This window comes from Sorex fumeus, unplaced genomic scaffold (assembly GCF_029834395.1).
Source record: "Sorex fumeus unplaced genomic scaffold, SorFum_2.1 ptg000006l, whole genome shotgun sequence".
NCBI lineage: Eukaryota > Metazoa > Chordata > Mammalia > Eulipotyphla > Soricidae > Sorex > Sorex fumeus.
In genome coordinates, this window is record NW_026606063.1 from 5,425,734 (window position 1) to 5,451,716 (window position 25,983).

The 25,983-nt window shown below is 46.8% G+C and overlaps 1 protein-coding gene across 1 annotated transcript in view; it reads left to right on the forward strand.

Annotated features, from left to right (window-relative positions):
* XDH (xanthine dehydrogenase) overlaps positions 1-25,363 on the forward strand; it is a 61,344-nt gene extending 35,981 nt beyond the window's left edge. The window contains exons 17-36 of the mRNA XM_056124285.1: positions 724-893; positions 3,801-3,924; positions 6,233-6,352; positions 6,763-6,859; positions 7,647-7,771; positions 7,848-7,981; positions 8,109-8,196; positions 10,271-10,357; positions 10,966-11,157; positions 11,375-11,520; positions 12,041-12,122; positions 12,516-12,611; positions 13,543-13,671; positions 14,206-14,280; positions 15,607-15,659; positions 16,945-17,059; positions 18,828-18,893; positions 20,214-20,402; positions 22,554-22,730; positions 24,268-25,363. Coding sequence (XP_055980260.1) covers positions 724-893; positions 3,801-3,924; positions 6,233-6,352; positions 6,763-6,859; positions 7,647-7,771; positions 7,848-7,981; positions 8,109-8,196; positions 10,271-10,357; positions 10,966-11,157; positions 11,375-11,520; positions 12,041-12,122; positions 12,516-12,611; positions 13,543-13,671; positions 14,206-14,280; positions 15,607-15,659; positions 16,945-17,059; positions 18,828-18,893; positions 20,214-20,402; positions 22,554-22,730; positions 24,268-24,318 — 2,316 coding nt within the window. The 3' untranslated portion in view covers positions 24,319-25,363. The remainder of the gene's footprint in view (positions 1-723; positions 894-3,800; positions 3,925-6,232; positions 6,353-6,762; positions 6,860-7,646; positions 7,772-7,847; positions 7,982-8,108; positions 8,197-10,270; positions 10,358-10,965; positions 11,158-11,374; positions 11,521-12,040; positions 12,123-12,515; positions 12,612-13,542; positions 13,672-14,205; positions 14,281-15,606; positions 15,660-16,944; positions 17,060-18,827; positions 18,894-20,213; positions 20,403-22,553; positions 22,731-24,267) is intronic.
* Positions 25,364-25,983: the final 620 nt, after the last annotated feature.

A 25,983-nucleotide genomic window follows, 5' to 3' on the forward strand; every position in this document is an offset into this window, starting at 1 on the left:
CCTGCATATTAACTTTTGACTTTTCCAAACTTAACTATTAATCATCTGTGTAGCCTGAAGACTTACCAATAACATAAATGGTTGATTACCACATGCTGTATATGTATTATGCATTATATGCTAATTATTATTGTAAAATAAGCTAGCTAAAAATGTTTAAAAAATTGCAAGGAAGGGAAAATAATTGGCAGAACTGTATCATTCTTAGTGATACTGTAAGTTCATGTTGTTAAGTGGCCAACTGTACATTTTAGAATATTTCAAAAATAAAGCTAAAAGAAGAAAAATAAAAATCTCCCCAATTCCTATATCCAGAAGAACACAATTGTATGTTGTTTTCTTCCTTTTCTTACTTTCATGGACATGTATATCTTTATAACATTTTTTCTATAGAATTTGAACTACATACACGCAGTATCCCCTACTTATACTCATAACATAGCTCTTTGCTCTGGCTTCAGTTCTTCTATGTTCTCTTTGCAGAGATGCCGGCTCTTTCTTGCACTGATTGTGTGGAACAGAATGAACTTCCCTCTCACTTTGGGTTCTTCTCTTTTCTTTTCATGCCTGTCCATAGTTACAGACACATTAGTGTGCCTTTCTGGCCTCTCGACCACTCTATTATCACTGCTCAGTCGCTTTGCCTGCAAAGCAAACCTCCTATTCTCTGGGTCTGTGGGTCTCTCCCTCAGCTCAGTCTGACTTGTGACCGCTTGGTTCCAGGAGGTGCCCAAAGACCAGTCAGAGGAGGATATGGTGGGCCGTCCCCTGCCCCACCTGGCCTCTGCCCTGCAGGCCTCTGGGGAGGCCGTGTACTGTGATGACATCCCTCGCTACGAGAATGAGCTGTCCCTCCGTCTGGTCACCAGCACCCGGGCGCACGCCAAGATCAAGTGAGATGGGACCATTGACGTGGGGGTGAGGGTGCTGCTGGGAAGCCCTGCCGGGTACTGGGACACGAATAGTGAGCTCTCTCGGGGCTTCCCAATCTAGAGGAAAGACAGGCACCTCTTCCGGTTAGTCTGGAGAGCAGTATTAGTAGGCCCTGGGCTGGGGGAGACAGTGGAGAGGGTGGCAAGGGCTGGGTTACTTGAACAGCTGCATCAGCTGATTGTACACTAGCTTGGCACCAGTGATAAAAGGTAAAGGTAAAGGCCCTCCCGTTGATCGTCGATTTGCTCGAGCGGGCCCAGTAACGTCTCCATTGGAGACTTTGTTGTTACTGTGTTTGGCATATCGAATATGTCACAGGTAGCTTGCCAGGCTCTCCGAGAGGGGCGGAGGAATCTAACTCGGGTCGGCCATGTTGGCCGCTTGTAAGGCGAACCCCTACCCGCTGTGCTATTGCTCCAGCACCAGTGATAGTCTGTAAAAAGACCTTTGAAAGACCGGTTGGAGTTGCCCTCTAGATGTAGGTCAAATGTCCCTGCAGCCTCTGCAGAACTTGAGTCAGCTGCCACCACCACTACTTTTACTATGACTATCACTACAGCTACAACTGCTACTGCCATTACAATGACCTCTACCATGGCAACAACAAGCAACACTGTTACTACCACTATCGGTATTCTCATGATCACTGCCATTGCTAACAACAATATCATGACTACAATGATTTCACTATTGTCACTACAACTATCATCACCGCTACCACTATTATGGCCACCATCACTAACTACCATTTCCTACCTCACTATAGTGATAGCTCCCCAACTTCTACTATAATTACCAACGCCATTACTGCTTTGGGCTGGAGCGATAGCACAGCAGGGAAGGGTGTTTGCCTTGCATGCAATGGACCTAGCCGACCCAGGTTCGATTCCTCCACCCCTCTCAGAGAGACTGGCAAGCTACCGAGAGTATCTCGCCTGCACGTTCGATATGCCAAACACAGTAACAAGTCTCACAATGTTACTGGGCCCGCTCAAGCAAATCGATGAACAGCAGGACAGTGACAGTGACTACTACTTTAGTACCACCTCCACCATAATCACCACCACCATTACTGCTACCATTACTCCCATAGCCACCATGGCAGTGATAAGATTTTGCACCATTATTACCGCTATCACTATTATTACTTTTTCTTTCTGAGCCAAACCCAGATGTGCTCAGGGCTTTCTCCTGGATCTGTGCTCAGGGATCACTCCTGCCCTGATGTCTCAGTGTACCCTATGGGGTTCTGGGGGATAAAACTCAGTTGCAGGCAAGTCAAGCACCTTACCTACTGTCTGTCTATCTGGTTTCTACCCCAACCATTAGTACTGCTGCCAGGATCACACCACCACTTCCACAACTACTGTAATTGCTATTATTACTACCACCACGATCACTATTATTGCCACTGCTACTTTCAATATTTTTACTATCACCACTGTCACATTACTGCCACTACCACCACCACCACTAAAATTCAGTCAGGTGGCACTTTTTAGTTGCTGTCCCTGATTTTAAATGCTTTACAGATGCCAGCTCATTATTTTATTTATTAAGTTTTTCCTCCACAGCTCTATAGACAGGCCCTATTACCCCCCTGCTTGATGAGGAACTGGCACCGGGGAGGTCAGGTCTGGGTCACACAGATGTGTGTGAGCGCAGAGCAAGACTGTGAAACTGGACAGCACTAGCATCAGGGCTGGGCCGCCTCTGGGTATTCAAACACAGACTGTATTCCTCCTAGATGTTAGACACATTACCTGCTTGGCAGAATAATTATGGGAAATCCTGCCTGATACCCCTTCCTCCTTGTGGATTAGGGATCAGATATCTTTGATATCAGAGTCTTTCCACTGCTGAACTCCAGAGATAGTGAACGGACACAGATAAAAAACTCTCCTGGTCCCAGAAATAAGGGTATGTGTAAGATATTGTTGCCATCTGTGGAGCACATTCATTTGCCTCTGCTCTTGATTTGAATTCACATTGACAAAATCGACCTGCACTGTTTAATTTTCTCTGTTGGAGCAGATGGGTGAGGAGGAAGCCTTCATTTCTACCACTTTGAAGTAGTCAGCAATCTGGGTACTTTTTGAAAATACGACCATGTGTAAGAAACATGTTAGAGTCAACTTTGGCAGGCGTGGCACTCCTTATAATAACCTCTGACCCAAACTCAGTTAACCTGATTTCAGATTGGGTGACTTTGGATCAGCAATTTAACTTTTCTAAGCATGGTTCCCCCCAAATGTAAAATAAAGACTATAACTAAATTTTTCTGCATCTCTAAAGAGGATGATATGCTTGGAGGTTTGTTGGTACTTGGACTGGTCATGGCCAAAGCTCTTTTCTGAATTGCCTTGGTTTGTTTCCTCGGAAATAGGGGCTTAACTAAGCATGACACCACCTTAGAATTGCAAATTCTCCAAGCATTCTCCCTGGGAGGCCTGCATGGCTGGAGGTAGCCTTTGTGTCCCCCAGGCTGGGAAGATCCTTTGAGTGTGGGGAGAGTGAAGACTTTTAGTCTCTTTGCAGGCGTGGCGAGCTCTAAGTCACTGATTTTGGATGGGCATTAGTTGTGCTATGAGCCATCAGAACCATTCTGAGTAAACATTGTTCGCTGTGACTTGATTCCCTGTGACTCCCTGAGAACAGGGTCACTCCTTCTATCTCCAGTAACACTGAGTCCAGTGGGAAAATGTTCGTTCATTATTTGCAGAATAGAGCAGAAAACAGAAAGGGAAAGTATTGGGTGGATAAAAAAGTACTGAAATGGAAACAGGCTCTTACAAGGGTGAGTGGTTGGCTGGGCACGACTGCAGATGTTTATTTTGCCTGGCCCCTCACCCAGTTTCTTCTTGCAGGTCTATAGATTTCTCAGAAGCCCAAAAGGTGCCAGGCTTCCACAGATTTCTCTCTGCTGATGATATTCCTGGAAGTAATAAAACTGGGATAGCTAATGATGAAACAATCTTCGCCAAGGATGAGGTATGACTTGGAATTTTGATTTTTTCTTGTGTGTGTTTTGGGCCGGGCTGGAGTGATAGCACAGTTGGTAGGGCATTTGCCTTGCATGCAGCCACATGGCCGACCTGAGTTCAATTCCTTCGCCCCTCTCGGAGAGCCTGGCAAGCTACTGAGAGTATCTCACCTGCAGGGCAAAGCCTGGCAAGCTACCCGTGATGTATTCAATATGCCAAAGACAGTAACAACAAAGTACTGGGCCCGCTTGAGCAAATCAATGAACAACGGGAGGACAGTGATACAGTGTGATACAGTGTTTTGGGCCACACTCATTTATGCTCAGGGCTTACTCCTGGCTCTGTGCTCAGGGATCACTCCTTTAGGAGATCATACCAGGGACAACTGCAAGATTCAAGGCAAACACCTTACTATTTCTACTCTCTGGCTTTACTTAGATTTTAAAAATATGAAGTTAGTATAGTAATTTAAGTTTTAATTTCTGCTCATTCTTCCAAATTTCTATTCCTGGAAGACTGAACATTTGCACATACTATGGATATCATCCAGTTGGATGGTATTCAGGGAAATAAGTGAAAGGATGGCTGTGCTGAGCAGTCGTTCTAGTTTCTACCAGATGTTCGCTAGTTTTGTAAGGTCCAGCTGCCGTTTTACCTCATGAGATGTCTCCATGTCATAGCAGGATTAAAACAAGGCTGATTATTACAATTGAACTAATAAGTGGTCTCTTGATGGTACACTTGAGGCTTCTTGATTTAAAGAAATAAGAATGCATTAAACCATAAAAAATGCACAATATATATTGGTAGTTTACTTTTAGGAAAGCCCATCTGTTGACTTCAACTATATCTATGGAAAAAACTTTTCCAAAATTTCAGGACATTTTCTGAAAAATTCTATATATTTATGAGACAATTATCAATCAATTTATTATTCAAAAATGTTCAAGTGTTGCAAATTAAAGATGAGTAGATATTGCTGAAGAGTAATTTCATCTTATTGATGTGAAAGCAAAGGAGAGAACAAAAAGTGTTAACTCTGAATGCAGGAACTCTAAGAGAATAGAGAATATAGAAGGACAAATTACTTAATAAACTTCAAGAGCCCTCAGGAGCATGGCTAGCCCTGTCATTAGTGTGAATCAGTCAGATTCAACAGAAACTGCACCAATCAGTTAAGCCAATAAATTAATTGTGTCCTCTAGAGATCATTATCAGAGAAAACTCATATTTCAAAGTGAGAAGTTGGACAATTTATTTTGGCTAAGAAATATATTGATCCTTCTTTGTTTGGGTAAAATACGATTCCTAAAGAAGATCTACTGCTTTTATGTTAGTTTGATTTTGGACCACATCCTGCTGTGCTCAGGGCTTACAACTTCCTCTATGCTCATAGATCACTATTTGTGAGCCATTTGTAGAGCCTGGGATTAAAATTAAGTGAGCCACATGCAAGGCAAGAGCCCTATCTACTGTACTATCTCTCAGCCCTCCATTAGGGTTTTTAAGAAATTGTGTTATTAAATTAAAATAACAGTCTTATTTCTACAAGTCCATCCCTAAATCCTGACCTGATGGTTCATCAAGTCTAAACACCAGCATTTAGGAAGTACCACTCTGAGCATCTAGACAAAACATAAGACAAATTTCTATCTTTGAAAAGTTTTAATATAATCCGTAAAGAGAAGATTGACAGTGGGGATGGTAGAAAAGATGAAAATTCATGGCGTAGTCACTAGCTGCTTGTGATCTTGGAGTCTGGGTCTCCATCTCTTCCTATGAAAAATAAGAGTGTAGCAGTAGTGATCGTACAGCAGGGAGGGCCTTGCTGACCCAGGTTCGATCCCTGGCATCCACTATGCTTCCCCAAGCACTGCCAGGAGTAATTCCTGAGTGCAGAGTCAGGAGAAACCCCTGAACATCTCCAGGTGCGACCATCAAAAGCCAAAAACAAAAAAAAAATGAAAAAGAAAAATAAGGATGTTGGAGAAGACCCAAGTTACCAGGATGCTTCATTGGGCCCTATCTCCAATTCTGTTGCTTATGCAGACATCACTAATCAGTCACCACACTCCATCCTGGGAGCATCTCAACAGCCTTCTAGTAACTGAACCTTGAGATAAAGTGAGTTTGCCCTCTGAAATGAGTGATCTTCGAGTCCTATTCCCAGGATAGTAGGAGAGAGAGAAAAAAAGCCTCCAGGACATTCCTAAAATGTGCCTTGATAGGAAGTGGTGGGTCAGAGATTTCCTTTGCCTTCTCTAACAGGGCCCAGGTGCCTGTGGCATTCTTTGACAGTCTGGCTATTCCTGTAGGTGACTTGCATTGGGCACATCATTGGTGCTGTGGTTGCTGACACCCCGGAACATGCACAAAGAGCTGCCCTAGCAGTGAAAATCACCTATGAAGATCTTCCAGCCATTATCACCATGGAGGTAATTGAGTATGAACTTCTGTGGAGAAGCCTGAACACACAGTGGCATCTTTGTTAGAATTCCCTATACCCACTCAGAGATGGTACTGGGTTGTGTAGTCCTGGGAAAACTTCCCCGTCTGATCCTAGATCTGGTCTAAGCTCTTGCTTTAAGTCTGAATTCCACCTTCCTCAGCATCTACTGGTTCTGTAAGGAAGTCATGATTTTTTTCAAGATCAGGCTTGTCCACCGATATCCGAGGCAGAGGAGGACTAGTACCCCATGAGCTTCTTGGAATCTGTAGGTGTTAGAGATGCATTTGTGAGAAGGGAGAGACACTTCTCTTCCCAAGTATTTCCTTGCCCTCATCAGACAGAAACCCTCTTCTTCTATCTGAGAGTCAAGTCACTGAAAGTTCTTTTTGATCCTAGGAAGCCATAAAAAACAATTCCTTTTATGGACCTGAGCTGAAGATTGAGAAGGGTGACCTCAAGAAGGGCTTCTCTGAGGCAGACAACGTGGTTTCAGGTACAGCTGCACTGTGCTGCATGGAGATGTGTGTGTGTGTGTGGGGGGAGGGGTGGGCACCCTGCCTAGGAGTAAAATGGAAGAGTCTCGAAGCAGGAAAGTATGTTCCTAATGAAAGATCCTGATTAATGAGCTGCAGACTTTTAAGTCTTTGTACCCGTGTCTCTAAGCTGGAAGTAACCTGTGATTCTAGGGGTGAGTTTGAGGGTACTGCTGTGCCTTCTTCCACCCCAGACTTTTCATGACCCTGGGTCCTGGCTCTTCCCCCAAGGCAGGGTTCCAACCCAACCCTCCAACGGGGTCTAGGGATTCATTTCCGAAAGACCCTCATTATTATCATTATTATTATTATTATAGTTATATTATGATTATTGTTCATGGGAGAAGGACAGTTCTGGTGGTACTCAGGTATAGCAGTGCTTTGGGACCAGTAGAGCTACACTGGGCAGTGCTTGGGAAGGCCTTAATTTTAACTTTCTAATCACAACTGCTCATTTCTTCTTTACTTCATCCAACCTTTTACAACAAGAATCGCAAAGTCTGATCTGCCCCAGCTGCTGCAGGAAGAGAGCATGACTCAGTTGCTCTGGCTTCTGTGTTAGGGTTGGGGATGTTCACTTTCAAATGGGTAAGACTGAGAGTCAACCCACTCCTTTTGAGAACCTGGAGTTTACAGGAAGTGGTTGGTTCTTGCCCAGGAGTGCTTAGGGAGTGCCCTCCCTCCATCAGCAGAATTACCCTCTGTGCACATAGGCTCACTGTGTTGGGGGGCTTATTATTCCCGCAGGTGAACTGTACATTGGGGGACAGGAGCACTTCTATCTGGAGACACACTGCACTATTGCTGTGCCCAAAGGAGAGGAGGGGGAGATGGAGCTCTTTGTGTCCACTCAGAATACCACGAAGACCCAGGTCAGTATCGGGGCAGGCTCTGGGGCCTGACAGAAGCTGGCAGGATATATTCAGTGCAGCTTTCTCTTGCTTCCAGGCTTTTGTTGCAAAAATGTTGAATGTCCCAGAAAACCGGATTGTGGTCCGCGTGAAGAGAATGGGAGGAGGTTTTGGAGGAAAAGAGACCAGGAGCACCGTGGTGTCCACAGCCGTGGCCCTGGCTGCACACGTGTGAGTTCTCCCTGTGGTCTCTGGGCTGCTGAAGAAGGCTGTCTCTGCCAGGAAGGCGATCTAGGTTTTGGAGGGCTGGGCCGATGCCCAGCATTCCATGTTTCTAACTGTCTGGTGCCTCCCTCAGGACTGGCCGCCCAGTGCGTTGCATGCTGGACCGGGATGAAGACATGCTGATAACTGGTGGCAGACATCCCTTCCTGGCTAAATACAAGGTTCTAGATGTTGGGGGGGGGCTGTGCTTGGGTTGGCAAGGCCATCTTACTGGAAACCCAGGGCCAGAGAGCCAAGATCCCGGTCTGTTCTGACTTTTCCACAGCTACCTGCAGATGCTCAAGGATAAAATGAGAAGCAGAGAATTCAGAACAGCAAATGGCATCATAGAGGGGTGTTGGCAGTGGGTCAGGGGAGTGCCAGCAGGTCCCCTTCCGAGGGAGCCATGACGCGGTCTTCACAATGGTCTGATTCGGCAGAGGTCCTGTAAAAGGTCTCTGTCCAGTGAGACTCAGAAGTGTGATTTATTAGCAGACCTGGGGCTGGGCTCTCTGCAGGTGGCCCAGTGTTCCTGTGCTCATTGGCCCCTGTCATTCTCTGAATAACGGCTCATGCATTTCCAATGAGACATCCGGCTCTGCAGACTCTCAGGGGCAAGGGTTGGAGGGATATGCCCCTGCTCCAATGTATGGTGGATGGGCGCTGCCCCAAACCCTCTGTGGCATTGTCCTTTTCTGGAGGTGTTTGGATGACCAGACCCTGTACACACCAGCAGAACTCATGACCCCCATGAGGCTCCATCAGCTGGCAGCACTTCCCTGGGAGCTTCCTTTGTACATCTCCCCTGTAACATTTTATGGCTGTTCTCTGATTTAACTCTGCCAAGGGACTCTGTCTCTCTCTCCCTTTCAGAACTGAAGCATAGGGAGGATTTATCCTATTCCCATATCTTTTTTTTTTTAAATTGAATCACCATGAGATACAGTTACAAAGCTTTCATGATTGAGTTTCAGTCATATAATGATCGAATACCTATCCCTTCACCAGTGTACATTTTCCATCACCAATGTCCCCAGATCGCTCTTGCTACTATGATAGGCACTTTTGTTCTTACTCTCTCTCTACTTTAGGGCATTATAATTTGCAATACAGATACCAAGAGGTCATCTACTTTCAGCACACATCTCCCATCCTGAGTGGTCCCTCCAACCGTCATTAACTTAGTGGTCCCTCCTATATCCCAACTGCCTTCTCCCCCAACACATGAGGCAGGCTTCTAATATTCCTTGCTCATGTCTCTACTGTCCTTGAGTGCTAGTCCCATGTTATTTTATATTCCACAAATGAGGGTAGTCATTCTATGTCTGTCCCTCTCTTTCTGACTCATTTCACTTAGCATGATATTCTCCATGTCCATTCACTTATAAGCAAATTTCATGACTTCATGTTTTTCTAACAGCTGCACAGTATTCCAAAGTATAGATGTACCACCGTTTCTTTAACCAGTCATGTGTTCTTGGGCACTCGGGTCATTTCCAGATTCTGGCTATTACGAACAGTGTTGCAATGAACATACAAGTGCAGATGTCATTTCTAATGTGTTTTTTAGCATCCCCAGGATATATTCCCAGAAATATTATTACTGGATCATATGGTGGCCCACTTTCTAGTTTTTTGAGGACTTCCCATATTGTTTTCCAAAAAGGCTGGACCATTTGGCAATTCCCATCAACAACGAATGCGGGTCTCTTTCTCCCTGCATCCGCACCAGCACTGGTTGTTCTTGTTCTTTTTGATGACTATTTTCACATCTTGTGGATCAGAGAAAGTACCTTGATCATTTCGGGTGCTGGTTTCCTCACTGAGGACATGACTAGTGGGCTTCTAGTCACAAGAGGTTTCCGGTCACAGAAAGAAAGTGGGGAAGAGGAGCTCATTCAGCTCCAACAGAGTGGGACCTATAGTCTGCCAGCCTGAAGTTGCAGGGTGTCCCCAGTAACTCCTGCTTTCTGTTCCTGCACCCTACTCCTGTCTTTCTTCTTCCTCCACTGTGTTTTCAGCTCCTTCCTCCCTCTAGAACCAGGCACCGGGAGAAGGATGAGGAGAGGGTGTCCAGGGTTGGGAGTTTCGGTGTCTTTGGGGAGAGATGAGCATCTCTTGGCTTAACTGCGCAGTCTGGGATCTCCTCGGCTCCCTGTCTTTGGTGCCTGGCAAGGTGGGCTGCAGCTGACCCAGGGGAGAGGGGAGAGAGAACCAGAGGGAGGGGTTGGTGAGAAGTGCCCGTGTTTCTGTCAGGTTGGCTTCATGAAGACAGGGAAGATTGTGGCTCTGGAGGTGGAGCACTTCAGCAATGCAGGAAACACCTTGGACCTCTCTCAGAGTGTAAGTGGGAGCGCCCCTGCTTGCCCCGGGAACTGGAGGCTAAGGGCAGACCCCACCCCCATTGTGTGCACTTGCAGGCATGCATCATGCCTCACCATCCCCTGCTGTCCGAAGTTAATTTCTAGCACTGAGACCATTATTGCAGTAACCCTCTGAGTAGAGATGATCCTTTCTCAAGAGTGTGTGGAATGATCGAAGATTGTCTAAGCATGGTGCATAGCAACTCTGTGTGTGTGTGTGTGTGTGTGTGTGTGTGTGCGTGTGCATGTATGTCATGAGTATATGATAGGCGGCATAGAATAATCTGAAAGCATGCACAACTAAGCAGACTTCAGATGATTAAGTGATTAAGGGGACGCAGATTTGTCTTACACATCACACATTTCTGTGGTGCTTGAATTCTGTTGGCGTGTGTAATTTACTGCTTTTAAAAAATATAAGTTGAGCAATCATGCTTCCAGTCTGAACTTTCTCACAAATTCCAAGTGAGCAGAGGACCCAGAGAATGGCAGGAGGACATCATGGGGCCTGGGAGGCCCGGGTGGGAGGCCTGGGGACCCCTTTGAAACAAATGTGTTACTTGCTCCCTCCAACCTTCTCTGCTTTAGATCATGGAACGTGCCCTATTCCACATGGACAACTGCTATAAAATACCCAACATCCGGGGCACCGGAAGACTGTGCAAGACCAACCTGCCCTCCAACACTGCGTTCCGGGGTTTTGGGGGTCCTCAGGGAATGCTCATTGCTGAGTATTGGATGAGTGATGTCGCGGTGACCTGCGGGCTGCCTGCTGAGGAAGTGAGTAGGGAATTTGGTGGCACAAGTCAGCAGTTCTTAGCCACTTTTCAGAGGACAGGGCCTTCCCTTCCTGGTGTCCCCTGGGGCATAGAAGATAGGCAGGCGGGTGCTTTTGAGGGACTGCAAGCTGAACTGAAATTGGGTTCTCTGCACCCACCGACCCCACCCCCAAATTTTATGCCCTTGGCAAGTCCTCAGTTTTTGTGTCCTTGGGAAGGTGCGAAGGAAGAACATGTATCAAGAAGGAGACTTGACCCACTTCAACCAGAAGCTGGAAGGGTTCACCTTGCCCAGGTGCTGGGAGGAGTGTTTGGCCAGTTCTCAGTACCAGGCTCGGCGCAGCGAGGTGGACAAGTTTAACAAGTAAGGCTGGAGGGGAGGACATTATCTTCTGACACTTTCTGGGGCTCTCAGAGTATTACTTTCCCATGGAACTCACATTGTGCAGCTAGGAATGGAATGAGGATTCTGGGTGGGCCACCATCTCCCAATGTAGTGGGACCTCAGTTTTATAATCTGTAAAGTGGTGTTGACGTCCTTATTGAGTTACCCAGATGAAATAGGAAGCAATGAGGGGCTTCTGGTAAGCTATCATCCCTTTGGAGCCTTCCTAGCTCTACCAGAGTACTCTCACCCAATCAGGAAAGCACAGATTTCAGGTTGGGACCTCCAATCCCACACCTTCACCTCAACCTCCGTGTGGATCCTGCACTCAAGAGCTTTTGTTGAACAATTGGGTGGAGGTGGGGGTGTGTGTGGAGCTACTGTTGAAGACAAGGATGCCAGACAACTTCGTGCCACTCTCTGAATTTACAAAGCTGTTGGCCGGACAAATGCCTCCTGGGACCTAAATAATGTTGAGATGACTCTTTTATCTCTCTAGGGAGAACTGTTGGAAAAAGAGAGGGTTATGTATAATTCCGACCAAGTTTGGGATAAGCTTCACCCTTTCGTTCCTGAATCAGGTAATTGCCTTTTAGGATGTTGTGCTTCTCTCTGGGAGAGACTTTCCCCTGTTGGTGGTCCTGGAGGAGTCAGGTCCTGTGACCTATCACAGGTCAGAGCTGACAAGAGCAGCTCTTTGTTGTGAAATATAAGCTGAATCTGCACATCCCCATTGGTCCAGTGTGTTATGGACAGGACGAGCAACAGAAAACTTGGAGGACTGGGGTCTTCTAGTGCTTGCTGACCTGTCCCTTCACCTATGGGTGGACAAAGCTATTTGACTTTCCGCTCATTCTGGGGGAACAGGGAGAAACAGTCAAAGAAAAATTTGCTGCCAAGGGATGTCTCATTAAATCACAACATTGAGCTGCCCTAGACCCACCCTGTTTTATGTCTGTTCCCCTTTCCCACAGGCTGGAGCCCTGGTGCATGTGTACACGGATGGTTCTGTGTTGCTGACACACGGGGGCACGGAGATGGGCCAAGGCCTGCACACCAAGATGGTCCAAGTGAGTTGACTAGAGGCTGAATGTCCTCCTACCTCATGGAGCCTGTGTGAGGGAAGTCCTGTGAGACAGGGCAGTGGAATATGCTAGAAGGTGAAGCAGGCTGAAACTTGGGATCTGGCTCTGCTGTTTGTTATTGTGGCTTTGGACACATCATTTCTCCTGGTCTTGGTGTACTCATCAGTGTAGGATTGACCAGTTGACCCTTAAGGTGGAGATGGGCAGGCTCAGAGATGTTGTGAGGTAGGCATGCCATATGGTACAAGGAGCTTATTTTCCACGAGGAGATGCTGACACCAGGTCTCTAGAAGTCTCTAATGTCCTCCCCCTTCCTACATCCTTGTCACTCCCTGTCCCTTTTCTCTCTGGGAACTACCACAGTTTCCACAGTCTAAAAGTCTAAAAATCATTGTTGCTCTACTTTGTTTTGGTCATTTATAGCCTACATAGCAGTGAACTCATTTGGTAGTTCACTTTCTTCCTTGCTTCACTGTTTAAAATCACCTGTAGTGTTATCCATGCTGCAACCTGAGGCAGGGTCCCACCTTTTAGCAAAAAATATATAATATTCTGTATAATATTATATGGAAGATATGCACGTTGCTTCTCTATACACACTCCATCACTGGTGGCATTGAGGTTGAGTTCATGTTCACATTGTTGTTTTCATATTCTCCAGCTAAATGCCAAGGTTGACTTTTATAGGTGCTTTTAGTCACTATTAAAATTATTAATTTTTAAAATCCAACTAAATTACTCTATAAAGCATTGTTTCATATTCACCCAGATGTGAGGACTTGTCAGCCTTCAAGGTTTACAGTTTGCATGCTTATTTTTGTGCTTGGAACTGTGACCATGACTTTTTCCTGGGGAGAAGGCAACCAAGTCCCAGGAGAATCCTTTCCTTGGAAGATGATGTTGTCTCTTTGCACAGGTGGCCAGCAAAGCTCTGAAAATACCCACCTCTCTGATCTACATCAGCGAGACCAGCACGAACACAGTGCCTAACACGTCTCCCACCGCGGCCTCCGTCAGCACCGATATCAATGGACAAGCTGTCTATGTAAGGAGTCTTGGGGTAGCCAGGAGAATCCCTGGGGTCGGAGGCTGAAAGGGCTAGTTACCTGCTCCTGAAATGTGGCCTTGTTTTTCACTCGGTGTTTTGGGGAATTATGTTCTTCCAAAGACCAAGCTAAGAGGCAACCCTGAGCCCAAATCACTTTCATCAAAGCTCATAAGAAGGGGAGGTAATAGAGGGAATGAGGAGAGTGGTTCAGGGAAGAGACCGGAGGGGTACCCTCAAACCATAGGCTCTGAGGGTAGAGGATGCCTCTATGGAAGCCCATCAAACATTTCATTCTGTCTACAGGTGTGTGGCATCAGGAACTAGTTCTAATCAAAGGCTAATGGTGCTCTTTGGTGGGTCTGGGGCCTTTGCCTATGAGTTGGGCCATCACTGAGAGAAGTCAAGGCTGTTTTAACGGCTTTATGAGCAGATTGGCTTGCTGAGCAGAGCAGTACCCAGCAGCCTGGTGGAAGCCCTGTGATACTTTGGGTTGGGGATACAGAGGGCTGAAGCGTTTGTGTATGCTTGCAGGCAGCATGTCAGACCATTCTCCAGAGGCTGGAACCCTTCAAGAAAAAGAACCCCAAAGGCTCCTGGAAAGACTGGGTAAGTCTGATCACATACACATCCCTTTGTTGAAGGAGGGAGAATCAGAATGTGGCCTCCATTCAGCCCTGAGTAGGAACTCGAGCTCACATACTAGTCACACCAACAAAGAGAAATCCTCAGCGTAAATACATACTCCCCAGGGTAGATACTCAAACTTCATTGATGTACTTCAGAATTGAGGAGAGTCTCTGGAGGAAATGGCCTTTGACAGATCTATGGGAACTGGGGATTGGGCTTCTCTGAGCCTGAGGAGAAGGAGTGGGAGTGATGGTTGGATAGGTCTCACTGTGAAATTGTGTTTCACGCAGGCCTGCCTTTAACATTCCACTAAATCTGATGAAGCATTCTTCACTTCTTTCTCTTAGAGTGCTATCCGATGGGTCCCTTTTCTCATCCAGTACTGGAATTGAGCCACCTTGAGGTTCTCTCTGGGAGACAGTGAGGATGGGATAGTCATCACAAACTCATGTCATTGTGTGATTTAAGTAGCAACAAGTCTTCCTGACATGCACCAGCCCAGTTATTTGTGTGTTGCCAAATCCAAGTTTGGGTTCTCTTTGCTTGAACGTCAATATTCAAGAGACAAGAATTGATATGAGAAAAAAATTTATTCAGGGCATAGCAATGTGAGAAGATGTTGGACTCATGTCCACCCAAACCCACCCCTCCCTCAACCTTACTTTCAGTTCAGGGATAGAGATTTATATATGGCTGATTGGGATAATAGCTTAGAAGAAATGCATGGTTGCAGGCTAAGAAAGAGGAGTTCTGTCTTGAGTGTTCAGGCTGCATCAGTGGTTAAAGGTTCCTTGGAGGAGGATGCTCTGTTTCTTGTGACCTGGCCAGGCCATCTTCCAGGGCCTGCACCATCACCTGGCAAAAGTCCTCCCAGAGAGCCTGTTATTGGCTTTTCTCCAAGGGAGGGAGGAATCCTTGGGCATGGTGAACCTCAGTAGTGTCCTCAGAGGTTTGCTGTTTTCTCTTTCCCCCATCCCAATCCCGAACTGAACCTGGTTCAACATCAGTAGCTCAGAGCCAAGAAAGTCTCTTGGGATCGAGAGATAGGGAAATGATCAAAGGGTTAGAGGAAATGTACATGTGAGGAATACAATGGAGTCTCTAATACCCACTCACTTAGATGAGTTCTGGGTTAATGTTCCCCTGGTGTAGGGGTGAAGAGGGAAGAAAAAGGGCGGGAGTAGGTCATTACTTAAAAGTTGAATAGATTCCCAGTGAGGGGGAGAATGAGCTCATGAAAACGTCATGTCACAGAGTTTCCAGGTATCACACTTACCCCTCGCTTATGACGGTCTCTTTTCCTAGGTCTTAGATGCCTACCAGAATACTGTGAGCTTGTCTGCTACTGGGTTTTACAAGTGAGTGTGTTGCCAACCTCATTTACCTTGTATTCTGTGGTACTCTAATCTTCCAGTGTCCCACTCTGAATTCTGCCAGTCTGAGGTCAGGACGGAACAGTTCCACCCATACACTTAATGTTATCTCTTCTAATGGACTGCCACTCATTTCATTTAGAAGATACTTGAGAAAACATAGAATTGCTCCACGAGTTCTAAGGACCATGGGATGCTCCACTAGCTCTACTCCTTCTGTTCCGAGGAACAGAAGCAAAAGCTGCCATATCTAAAGTCTTACCTTCTGGTTCTGGTCTTAAAGTTTATTTTCACTTGAGAAAATTAAGGGTTCTCTCTGAATAGGCTTTCCTAATTATAAGAGAAAAAGAAAATTATCAGCCATTCATATTGATATAAAAGGTAAAGTAAAGGCCCTCCCGTTGATCGTCGATTTGCTCGAGTGGACCCAGTAACGTCTCCATTGGAGACTTTGTTGTTACTGTGTTTGGCATATCGAATACTCTCGGTAGCTTGCCGGGCTCTCTGACAGGGGCGGAGGAATCGAACTCGGGTCGGCCAACATGGCCGCTTGTAAGGCGAACGCCCTACCGCTGTGCTATCGCTCCAGCATGAGGTCCTTATATCTTAGTTACCCTGCTGTGTTACTTTGCATTACTAGAGTCTTTTCATCCAAAGGACTTAGAGCTCTTGGTCTTATCATTGAACAGAATTTATAGTGAGATTTACAAAATAGTGCTGACTTTTCTTTAATTTGAAAATCCAGTAGCAGTAGGGAGAGTTGGGGGTCCCATTCATCTGATTTATAAGCCATAAGGCGATGGTTGATTATCTACAGGAATCTTTAACTATGGGAATAGGAAATGAAGCCAGAATCCTTTCTTCTGCAGATTGGTAGAGGTGGAAAATGGCTCAATTTGCTTTAAAAAGTTTTGTGTGATTTTATGAAGCTGTGAAACTGTATTTGTTGGGACCAAAAACTATGAGTTGCCAATGTCCCTTAGGCTATGCAGGGTATTTGAATTACACAATCACAAATGAGTACAAATTTTCTCAGAAGGTTCTCTGTGGTTTTTGGCATTGATAAAACTGGGGTTCTGTCAGGGAGAATTCAAAGGCAGATGAAGCCAGAGACCAAAGAGCTGGAGAGATACAACAGAGGTTAAGACACCGAACAACGAAATCTTTAGTGTTTTAAAATTTTGGAGGAAAAACCTCTTATGAGGGGCCCGAAGGAAGTTTTTATATGTTCATCATAATAGTAGCATAATATTTTCTCTTTTTTCCCCAGAACACCCAACCTGGGCTACAGCTTTGAGACCAACTCTGGAAATCCTTTCCACTACTTCAGCTATGGGGTGGCTTGCTCTGAAGTAGAGATTGACTGTCTGACAGGGGATCATAAGGTAAGACACTTGCACAACTTACCTTTTAGGGGGAAAAAGAGAAGAGAAACAGCTATATTGAAATACCAATAGCTGGTTGACACAGAACTTCTGATGGGGAAAATAGTGTCTTGAACTATGGTGCATCTACACGGTGGAAAAACTATGCAGCAGTTAGGAAAAGTAAAGTCATGAAATTCACTTATAAATGGATGAACATAGAATCACGGTGAGTGAAATGAGTCAGAAGAAGGACAGATATGGAATGACTGCACTTATTTGTGGAATATAAAAAGAAAACATAAAATAAGACTTAATACCCAAGGACAGTGTAAACAAGGGCCAGGAGGATTAGTTCATGGTTGGAAGCCTGCCTCAAGTGCTGGGGGAGAAGGCAGTGGGATAGAGAAGGGACCATTATGACAAAGATAGTTGGAAATGATCACTCTGGCTAGGAACTGCGTGCGGAAAGGAGGTAAAGGAAAAAACATGATAACCAAGAGGGAAGAAGGGAGAGAGAGAGAGAGAGAGAGAGAGAGAGAGAGAGAGAGAGAGAGAGAGAGAGATCAGGAAAGTGCCTGCTGGGGGAGGGGGTGTGATGGGAGGGAAACTGGGGACATTGGTGGTGGGAAATGGACACCGGTGGAGGGATGGGTGTTGGATCATTATATGACTGAAACCTGATCACGAAAAGCTTTAACTGTGTATCTCATGGTGACTCAATTAAAAAAGAAAAAAATAGTATTTTATATTAGGTCTCTGCCAGCTTCCTAACAAGAGTAGAGAAACACTCTTCAAGCTTTCTGGACCACAGAGACTCTAACTCCATGACTCAAGTCATTCCTCTTAGTGGGGGTAAAACCACAGAGCACAGAAACTGAGCATGAGGTTGATGTCAGCTGCAAGTCAATTTCATATCATTTTCACATCACCACATATTCCTCCCCTGATTTTTCTCCAGTCATTAAAAAAATTGTAAGTTCCATCATGAGTTCATAGGCACGTGCAAGACAAATGCCCTCCCGTCTGTAGTATCTCTGGCCCCAGCTCCTGATGTTTATTTATTTATTATTATGAGAAGAGCCAAGTGAAAAAGAAACTCTGCAAGTTGAATCTGAAATACTTGGAAGTTCCAATATGAGAAGGGAGGGTGTTGGTGTACCCAGAAATGAAGACAAATACTGGAGTGATAACACAGCAGGTAGGGTGTTTGCCTTGCACGTGGCTGACCTGGGTTCAATTCCTCCGCCCCTCTCGGAGAGCCTGGCAAGCTACCCAGAGTATTTCACCTGCATGGCAAAGCCTGGCAAGCTACCCGTGACGTATTCAATATGCCAAAAACAGTAACAATAAGTCTCACAATTTGTTGTGAGATGTTACTGGTGCCTGATCCAGCAAATTGATGAACAACGGGAGGACAGCGCATTTTAATGAATCATCATGAGATACAATTACAAACTTACAGACTTTCACAATTATGTTTCAGTCAAACAATATTTAAGTACCCATCCCTCCACCAGTGCCCATTCCCCACCCCCAATGTTCTCAGTATCCTTCCCCCACTCCCACCCCTTCCCACCTCTTGCCTCTGTGGCAGGCACAATCACTCTTGCTCTCTCTGTCCTTTGGCTCCAGACATTTAGAATGCAAACCTTAGCAGTGACCGTGGTGGTGGTGGTGGGGGGACAGCAGAGCACGCCCTTTCTGATCGGGCCCTAGGTAGTATCAGGCCCCAAGATCCAGCTGCCATCGCACCTTCTCAAAGATGCTTATGCCTCTGACCCCTTAGAACCTGCGCACAGACATCGTGATGGACGTCGGCTCCAGCCTGAACCCTGCCATCGACATTGGGCAGGTAAGACTCACAGGGGCTCAAGACGGTGATGGATAACTCCAACACAGCTGCCCCGGGACCCCCTAGGGTCACCAGTCAGATTCGGTGTGGCTTTTCAATGGGGTCTGGTATCAGACATGCCTTCCTCAGAGTGGGATTTTGGTGAGTGAGAGTCCATCTGCCTCTCCAGGCAGAAGACAAGGGTTTGCAAACTGACTTGTAAAGGGCACTCAGACCTCCCAGAATAAGGTGATGAACAGGCGACATCAGGGCTGCACTTGTGAAGGTGCCCACACATACGTACATGCGCACACATTCCACCCCACACTGGCACATGTGTACAACATGTGTGCCCATGGTCGCACAAGCGCACAGAGATGCACACATGAACAGAAACACACATAGGCACAACCACACACATCTGCATGGCACATGTGCATGCATCTGTTCACATAGGCACAAACATGTGAGGCATGTGTGCACCCAGGGTGGGAAGGCACACAGAGTGAAAGACGACTAAGTCTGGATCACTGTCCAGCAGTGGGGCCGCAGGTCAGACACTTCGTCCCATAGTTCCTTTCCCACTTAGGGGGGCAGCTACTGCACTTTTGGAGTAAATGTTCCCTGGGGTAGGGGGCAAAAGACACAGCAAGAGTGAAGGGAGAGTCAAATGGAAATAGGAGTGTGTTCGGCCCAGCGAGGAGGAGAAAAGAGGGAGATTTTGTGAAGTTGGGAGTGGGGTAGCATCTGGCCAAAAAGGGAGTCATTGAACAGACTTTTGGGGAGGCTCCAGGCTGGGCGGGGGGGTGGGGTGGGGTTTGGCCGCGAGGCACAGAGGTGACCTGTGCAGGGGCTCTCCTGGATGAGAGCTTTCCCTCAATTCTGAGCAGGGAGACTGAGCATGTGAACCCACAGAGCTGGGAAGTTCCCCTAAGAGTGAGCTTTACCACCTTGGGAGGGGACCCTGCCTCTGAAAGGTAGCCTCAGGGAGGTAAAGGCTGGGAGTCCCTCTTCAAGCTGATCCTCCTACTTTGTGGAGCTGTTCAGAAGTGCCTGGCCCCGCTCAGACACACAGGAAGGACCCTGAGGCACCGTCAGACACTCAGTCTCTCTCCTTCACATGGGGTCACCCCAAAACATCATGGCAGGAGCAGTTCCCACTGCCCAGCTAAGATGTGGCCACCTCACAGCCCTCCTGCTTGGCTGATAGATCTGACACTTACTTCCCACCCAGTGGCTTCACTGTCTCTGTTCTGGAGGGCAAGGGGAGAAGGGGCTATTTCCAGTGGCTTTCCATGAGAAAGGAGGGCAGGGCAACCAAGATATCTCTGTGTCCTTCAGGTGGAGGGAGCATTTGTCCAGGGTCTTGGCCTCTTCACCCTGGAGGAGCTGCACTACTCCCCGGAAGGGTCCCTGCACACCCGCGGCCCCGGCACCTACAAGATCCCTGCCTTTGGCAGCATCCCTACGGAGTTCCGGGTGTCCCTGCTCCGGGACTGCCCCAACAAGAAGGCCATCTATGCATCCAAGGTACTGTGTCCCCCGCCGGGAACCCCTGGGTTCATACTCTTCACGAGGAAGGCCAGGGTGACGATGAGGGGACTGACCAGTGGCATTGGGGGCCTGCAGGGGTGTCCCTGGAAGAGAGGAGGGGGTTGTCCAGGCAGGAACCGGTGAATGGACTGAGGATGACACCTCCCAACCCCCGTGAGGTCGAGCCTGCTCTCCTGGGGTGTTTTCAGAGGTGCCCCTTACTCTACCCTGATTAATCACATCCCGGCCATCTCTTGGTCCCCAGGGTTGCCTGATCCTAGAGATGGCCCCCTGGTCCCTGAGAGTTGGCATCACTGAAGATGGGCAGCCTCTGGAAGGCAGAAGGCATCCCTTCTGCCACCAGAGCTTAGGGCGTGCATGCCTGGGAATCAGGGCTCATAGGAAATGCGGGTGTTGGGATGCACCTCCAAGAACGTGGGGTTCAGTAGATTCTGGGCAGGATCCTGCCTCATTGTGATCCTGAATCTATGGGTTTCTGATCTATGCTCTGGGCACGTGGGGGAAGATCTAACGAGCTTCAGTTAGAAAGTGTTCCACCGTGTAGGTCTCAGCAGACAGTCCCGTGTGGTGTTGAGGCTGTTGAAAAATGGAGTAGTAGGTTCCTCTGTGCTTAGAACTGGGAAGAACGGGTTAAACGCATGTCAGAAGGTTTTGTCCCCCAAATCCCATAGTTGAATATAACTGTTAATATTATTTAATATAAACCTTCAAGCCTCCTACAGGCAAGACGTGACTAGAAAAAACTTACACTATGAGACCCCAAAAAGTTAAATGACAATATAGAAACCCTTTCCCCGAAACAGAGAGGTCAGACACGAGCTAACTACACCTTTTGAAGTTACAGCACTTGCTATCATCAGCTTAAAAAGTGAATGCATACCTGACATGTCCAAACAAAGGGTAATTAAGAGGAGGGGTTGAGAAAAAAATATTTGCCTGAGTTTGGTATCTAATTCATTCATTCATTCATTCATTTTGGTTTCTGAGCCATACCCAGCTGTGCTCAGGGCTTGCTCCTGGCTCTGTGCTCAGGGATCATTCCTGGCAGGGTTTGGGGAAACCATATGGGGTGTCAGGGATCTGTTAGCTGTGTGCAAGGCAAGTGTCCTACCCCCTGTAATCTCCCCAGCCCCTGAGCTTGGTATTTTAGTAAATGAAACCTAACTTATTTCAAACTTCTTAGAATAAAAATTGGGTCTGATCTCTGCAGACTCTGTTGGGTGCCTCTTGGAGGGGAGTGAGAGCATAGTTGCCCCCTCTGTGTTTATGCTATAAGGGGGCATACAGAGGGAGCAGCAATATAAGATAGATTTATGCTATAATATGAACCCAGTAGAACCATATCTTTTCAGTCAATAGAACTGTGATCTGAGGTGCTGAGAGGGCGTAGGGAGAAGGGAACTTGGGATAATGGTGGAGAGATCCTGATTCTCTGGTGAGTATAAACTAGTACTATTGGCACTATTGCAAATATATATATATATATACATATATATGCAAATGTATACAAAACCAAAGTTAAAAAAATTAAAAAATAAAACAGTGATAGAGAATCTTGGGATTTTTTTTCCTTTTTGGGTCACACCCAGTGATGCTCAGGGGTTATGCATTCCTCCTGGCAGTGCACTCAGGCAGTGCAGTTACTCTTGGCAGTGCTCGGGGGACTATATGGGATGCCAGGGATCAAACATGGGTCAGGATCTTTGGCATTTTGATGGTGGTGCGGGTGCTGTAGGTTTGCACATCAAAATGATAAATGTTGACACTATTATAACTATGTTACCACAACTACAATCACTTTCTTTCTTTCTTTCTTTCTTTCTTTCTTTCTTTCTTTCTTTCTTTATTTCTTTCTTTCTTTTTGTGACAGCTGGTGGTGCTCAGAGCTTACCGCTGGTTCTGTATTCAGGGATCACTCTGGTGCACTTGGGTGACCACAAGGGGACTTGAACTCAGGTCAGCCACGAGGCCAGCACCGTTCCTGCTGAACTATTGCTCTGGCCCTTTTATTTATTTCTTGAGTTTAAAAGGAAAAAAAAAAAACGAGTTACAGGGGTTGGGTCATTTACTGGATTCTTGCTGAACGGAGTGTCCCGCGCCTCATGCCATCCCCTGCTGTTCCTCCAGGCTGTTGGGGAGCCGCCCCTCTTCCTGGCCTCCTCCATCTTCTTCGCCATCAAGGACGCTATCCGCGCGGCCCGAGCTCAGCACATGGACTGTCACACCAGTGAACTTTTCCAGCTTGATAGCCCTGCCACGCCAGAGAAAATTCGAAATGCCTGCAAGGACAAGTTCACGAACCTGGTAGCGTCTCTGTCTTCTGTTCTGGGTGGCCAAGGGTGGGGCCCGGGGCATGGGCACAGCAGGGTGTAGGGTTCGATGCTGCAGGAGTCAGTGGGGGGTGGATTTCCTAGGAGCCTGTGGGAAGTGTCCCCAGGTCCTCTTGCTCTGCGTGTAGGTACTCTCCCAGCTGACGGGAGAATGAGTAGAGCCTGCCTGAACTCGGATGCCCCCCCAAACACGGAGGGCTGCTGAATATGCTGAATTCAATATTTGATAAATGAAACTCCAGCAGAGCCTAATTGTGGGTGTCTTGTGCTGGAATTCCGGGACCCTGCTCTGTAGAAGAAACTGTGTGAGGGGACAGGGAAGAGTCAGGGGAGCAGCAGGAGAGAGCTGATGGGGGCAGTGTGACAACTGTGATTGCCTTAGGGAGCCTGTGAGCAGGAGCTCAGGGGGTCTCAGCTGGCTGTCCTGGTCCTGGAAGACTCTTGTGGTGCTCGGAGTGGGCAAGCCCAGCCAAGATAAGAACCTGCCCAGATAGACAGCTCTGTCCCTGTTGGGACCTCCCTTCTAATCAGCCTTACAACTTGGGCACTTCTCACACACACAGCAAAACAGCTGCCTTTTGCAACAGACAGCTCAGCTGAGCCGGTAGAGCAGGTCTTTTCTGGGCCAAGCTGGGTCTCTTGACACTCCTCCTGGGTGTTGATAGGAACTTGAGAGACCTTTTGGATTTAATGGCCAAGTGAGTCCTCATAGACCCAAAGTGTTTCAGGGATAGGGAGGTTTACCCTTCTACCCCCCAAGAACCTTGAGGCAAATGAATGTGTCATCCAGATCCCTTGCCCTGAGACTGGAGCAAACGGGTCTCCACTCTAGGGCTGCCCACTAGGTGAGCTTTGGGTTGAGAATCCAAAGTGGTGCAGTTCCAAACGCCCCACTGCACTGCCTGCCTGCTGACAGTTACCGAAACCCCATTCTGAGAGGAGGTTGTCACCTGACTCGGGGGAGCTTGGTCAGCTGACTCTGCAGACTGAAGATGATCTCCTGCACTACCTGCTCCTCCACCCACAGACCCTGGATCCAAAGCAAGAATGTTATTTTATTTTATTGGTGTTTGGGCCATGGTGGTGCTCAGGGATCATTCAGAGGACCACATGCAGTGCAGGGGATTGAACTGGGGTCTGCCATGTGCAAGGCATATACCTTGACCCCTGTATTATCTGTCCATCCCAGAAGTAGGGATTTATATGTGTGTGTGTGGTAATGTCGCCCCTTTGCGACATTACCACACACACACATATACACACCAGGAACTTAGACTCCCCTTCGTAGGCGTGCTAGAGTTCCTGGTTCTCCAAATCTTTGCAAGGTTGCAAGGGCTCCAAGAGAAGGACCATGACTGTGTGGTGATCCCCAGATCCTGCCTGAGCTCTGGCCACATAGACAAGAACCCCGTACTGCCCTGGGAACACGTCTCCTGGGTGGGGTGGCCTGCATGTGAGAGGGTGCTCGGGGAGCACCCAGAGTGAACTATCTATCTGTTGTTCCTTCCTAGTGCATCACCGCAGTGCCAGAAAACCACCAGCCCTGGTCTCAGAGGGTCTGAAGAGGCAGCTCCTGATGGAACTACTGGTGCCTTCCTGGGGTGTCGCCTGCACAGAGCATCTGCCAGGCGAGGAACATCCATCAGGAGTGGATGATGGCATTGTGATCCCTCAGGATGAGCCTGGGAAGAACACTGCATGCATTGGGGATCATGATTAATAATATGATTTGCATACACGATAATAAGCAAATTCCAACCGTTAGACTTGAGCGGCTAACGTGCAGATAGAGGTCCAATTCATGCCTATATTAATCAAGTATCTGAAGTTGATTTAAGAAGTGCTGTGCTCTACTTCAGCAGCCAAGACAGCTTGAGTAATTCCATGTATTTGTCCTTCAAAGAAGATTCCTGCAGTTCTCCAGAACCTGCCACCACAGTCTCAATCTATTCACCTTCCTTAGAATATCTTTCCCTCTAACTCACTCACCCCTGGCCTACATTCAGATTGTCAAGGGCATGGATGAGTCAACTGGGGGAGTGGGGAGAATCAACCCTCCAGCCACCTTTGCATCTTTGAAGAGAATAAAGAATGAAACAAATCAAGTTGATAGGAGTCTATTTTGTTAAGCAGTGTAAAGTAAGTTTCTCTGTCACCCTAAGCCAACCAGCCTCATTGTACTAAATTTCTTCTCTTTCCACCTTCATGCACTTAAAAAAAAATCGATGTTTCCAGTATCCCTCCCACCTCCATCCCCCCATCCCGTGGTGGTGGAAAATGGGCCCTGGTGGAGGGATGGGTGTTTGATCATTGTACAATGGAAACCCAAGCACAGAAATTTGTAAATCTACAACTGTACCTCATGGTGTTTCACTAACAAAAATTCTAAAAAAATGTAAATGATGGAGAATGGGCACTGGTGGAGGGATGGGTACTGGATCATTGTGTAACTGAAACCCAAGCACAAAAATTTGTAAGTCTACAACTGTACCTCATGGTGTTTCACTAATAAAAATTTAAAAAAGCAATCGATGTTAAAACCTTCATTTGAAGGCTGAGTCATCTCCATCTAGAAAACAGTCTCAGGCAGTCTAGAAGAAAGCTGGGCATGGGGGCCTGGGTTTTCACTCCAGCTACATTGCTAACTAGCCATGTGACTTTGCCATTTAAAGTCACATGGGTAGTTAGCAATGTACTAGACTTTATCATAAAATGAGAGGGTTTTTAATAAAATGAGCTGGAACAGTCTCTCACTCCTTTTCTGGCTTTAAATGTCTGTATCTAACCTAAAAGCTCCAGCTATATAAAAGATCTGTACTTCTCAAGAATGCGTCTCTCTTCTTGGTTGCGCTACCTGGGCTTCATGAACTCTGCTCAGTTCCCCAAAGTTCTCAGAGATGGTGCAGACAACAAGAGAAAGCCTGGGCCTTTGTCCCTTAGGTTGCTTCAGCCCATGATTTTTCCAAACCTAGAAACCAGACATAGATAACTGCATTTCAGTAGAAGTCAAAGAGCTCTAAAAGCAGAGCAGATTTTGTAGAAGTCATAAGAAGAAATCCTGAGAAAGTATCTGATTGGCAAGTATTCAATTGGGGGTCCCTTTGGCAAACTATTTGACCTTAATTGACCTTTAGGTCCTTTTTGGCTTTTCTTGTTTGATTCATCCTCCATAATTTATAGCCCTGTAATTTTCTGCTTTATTTCAGCACATACCTCTTCTTCTGTCC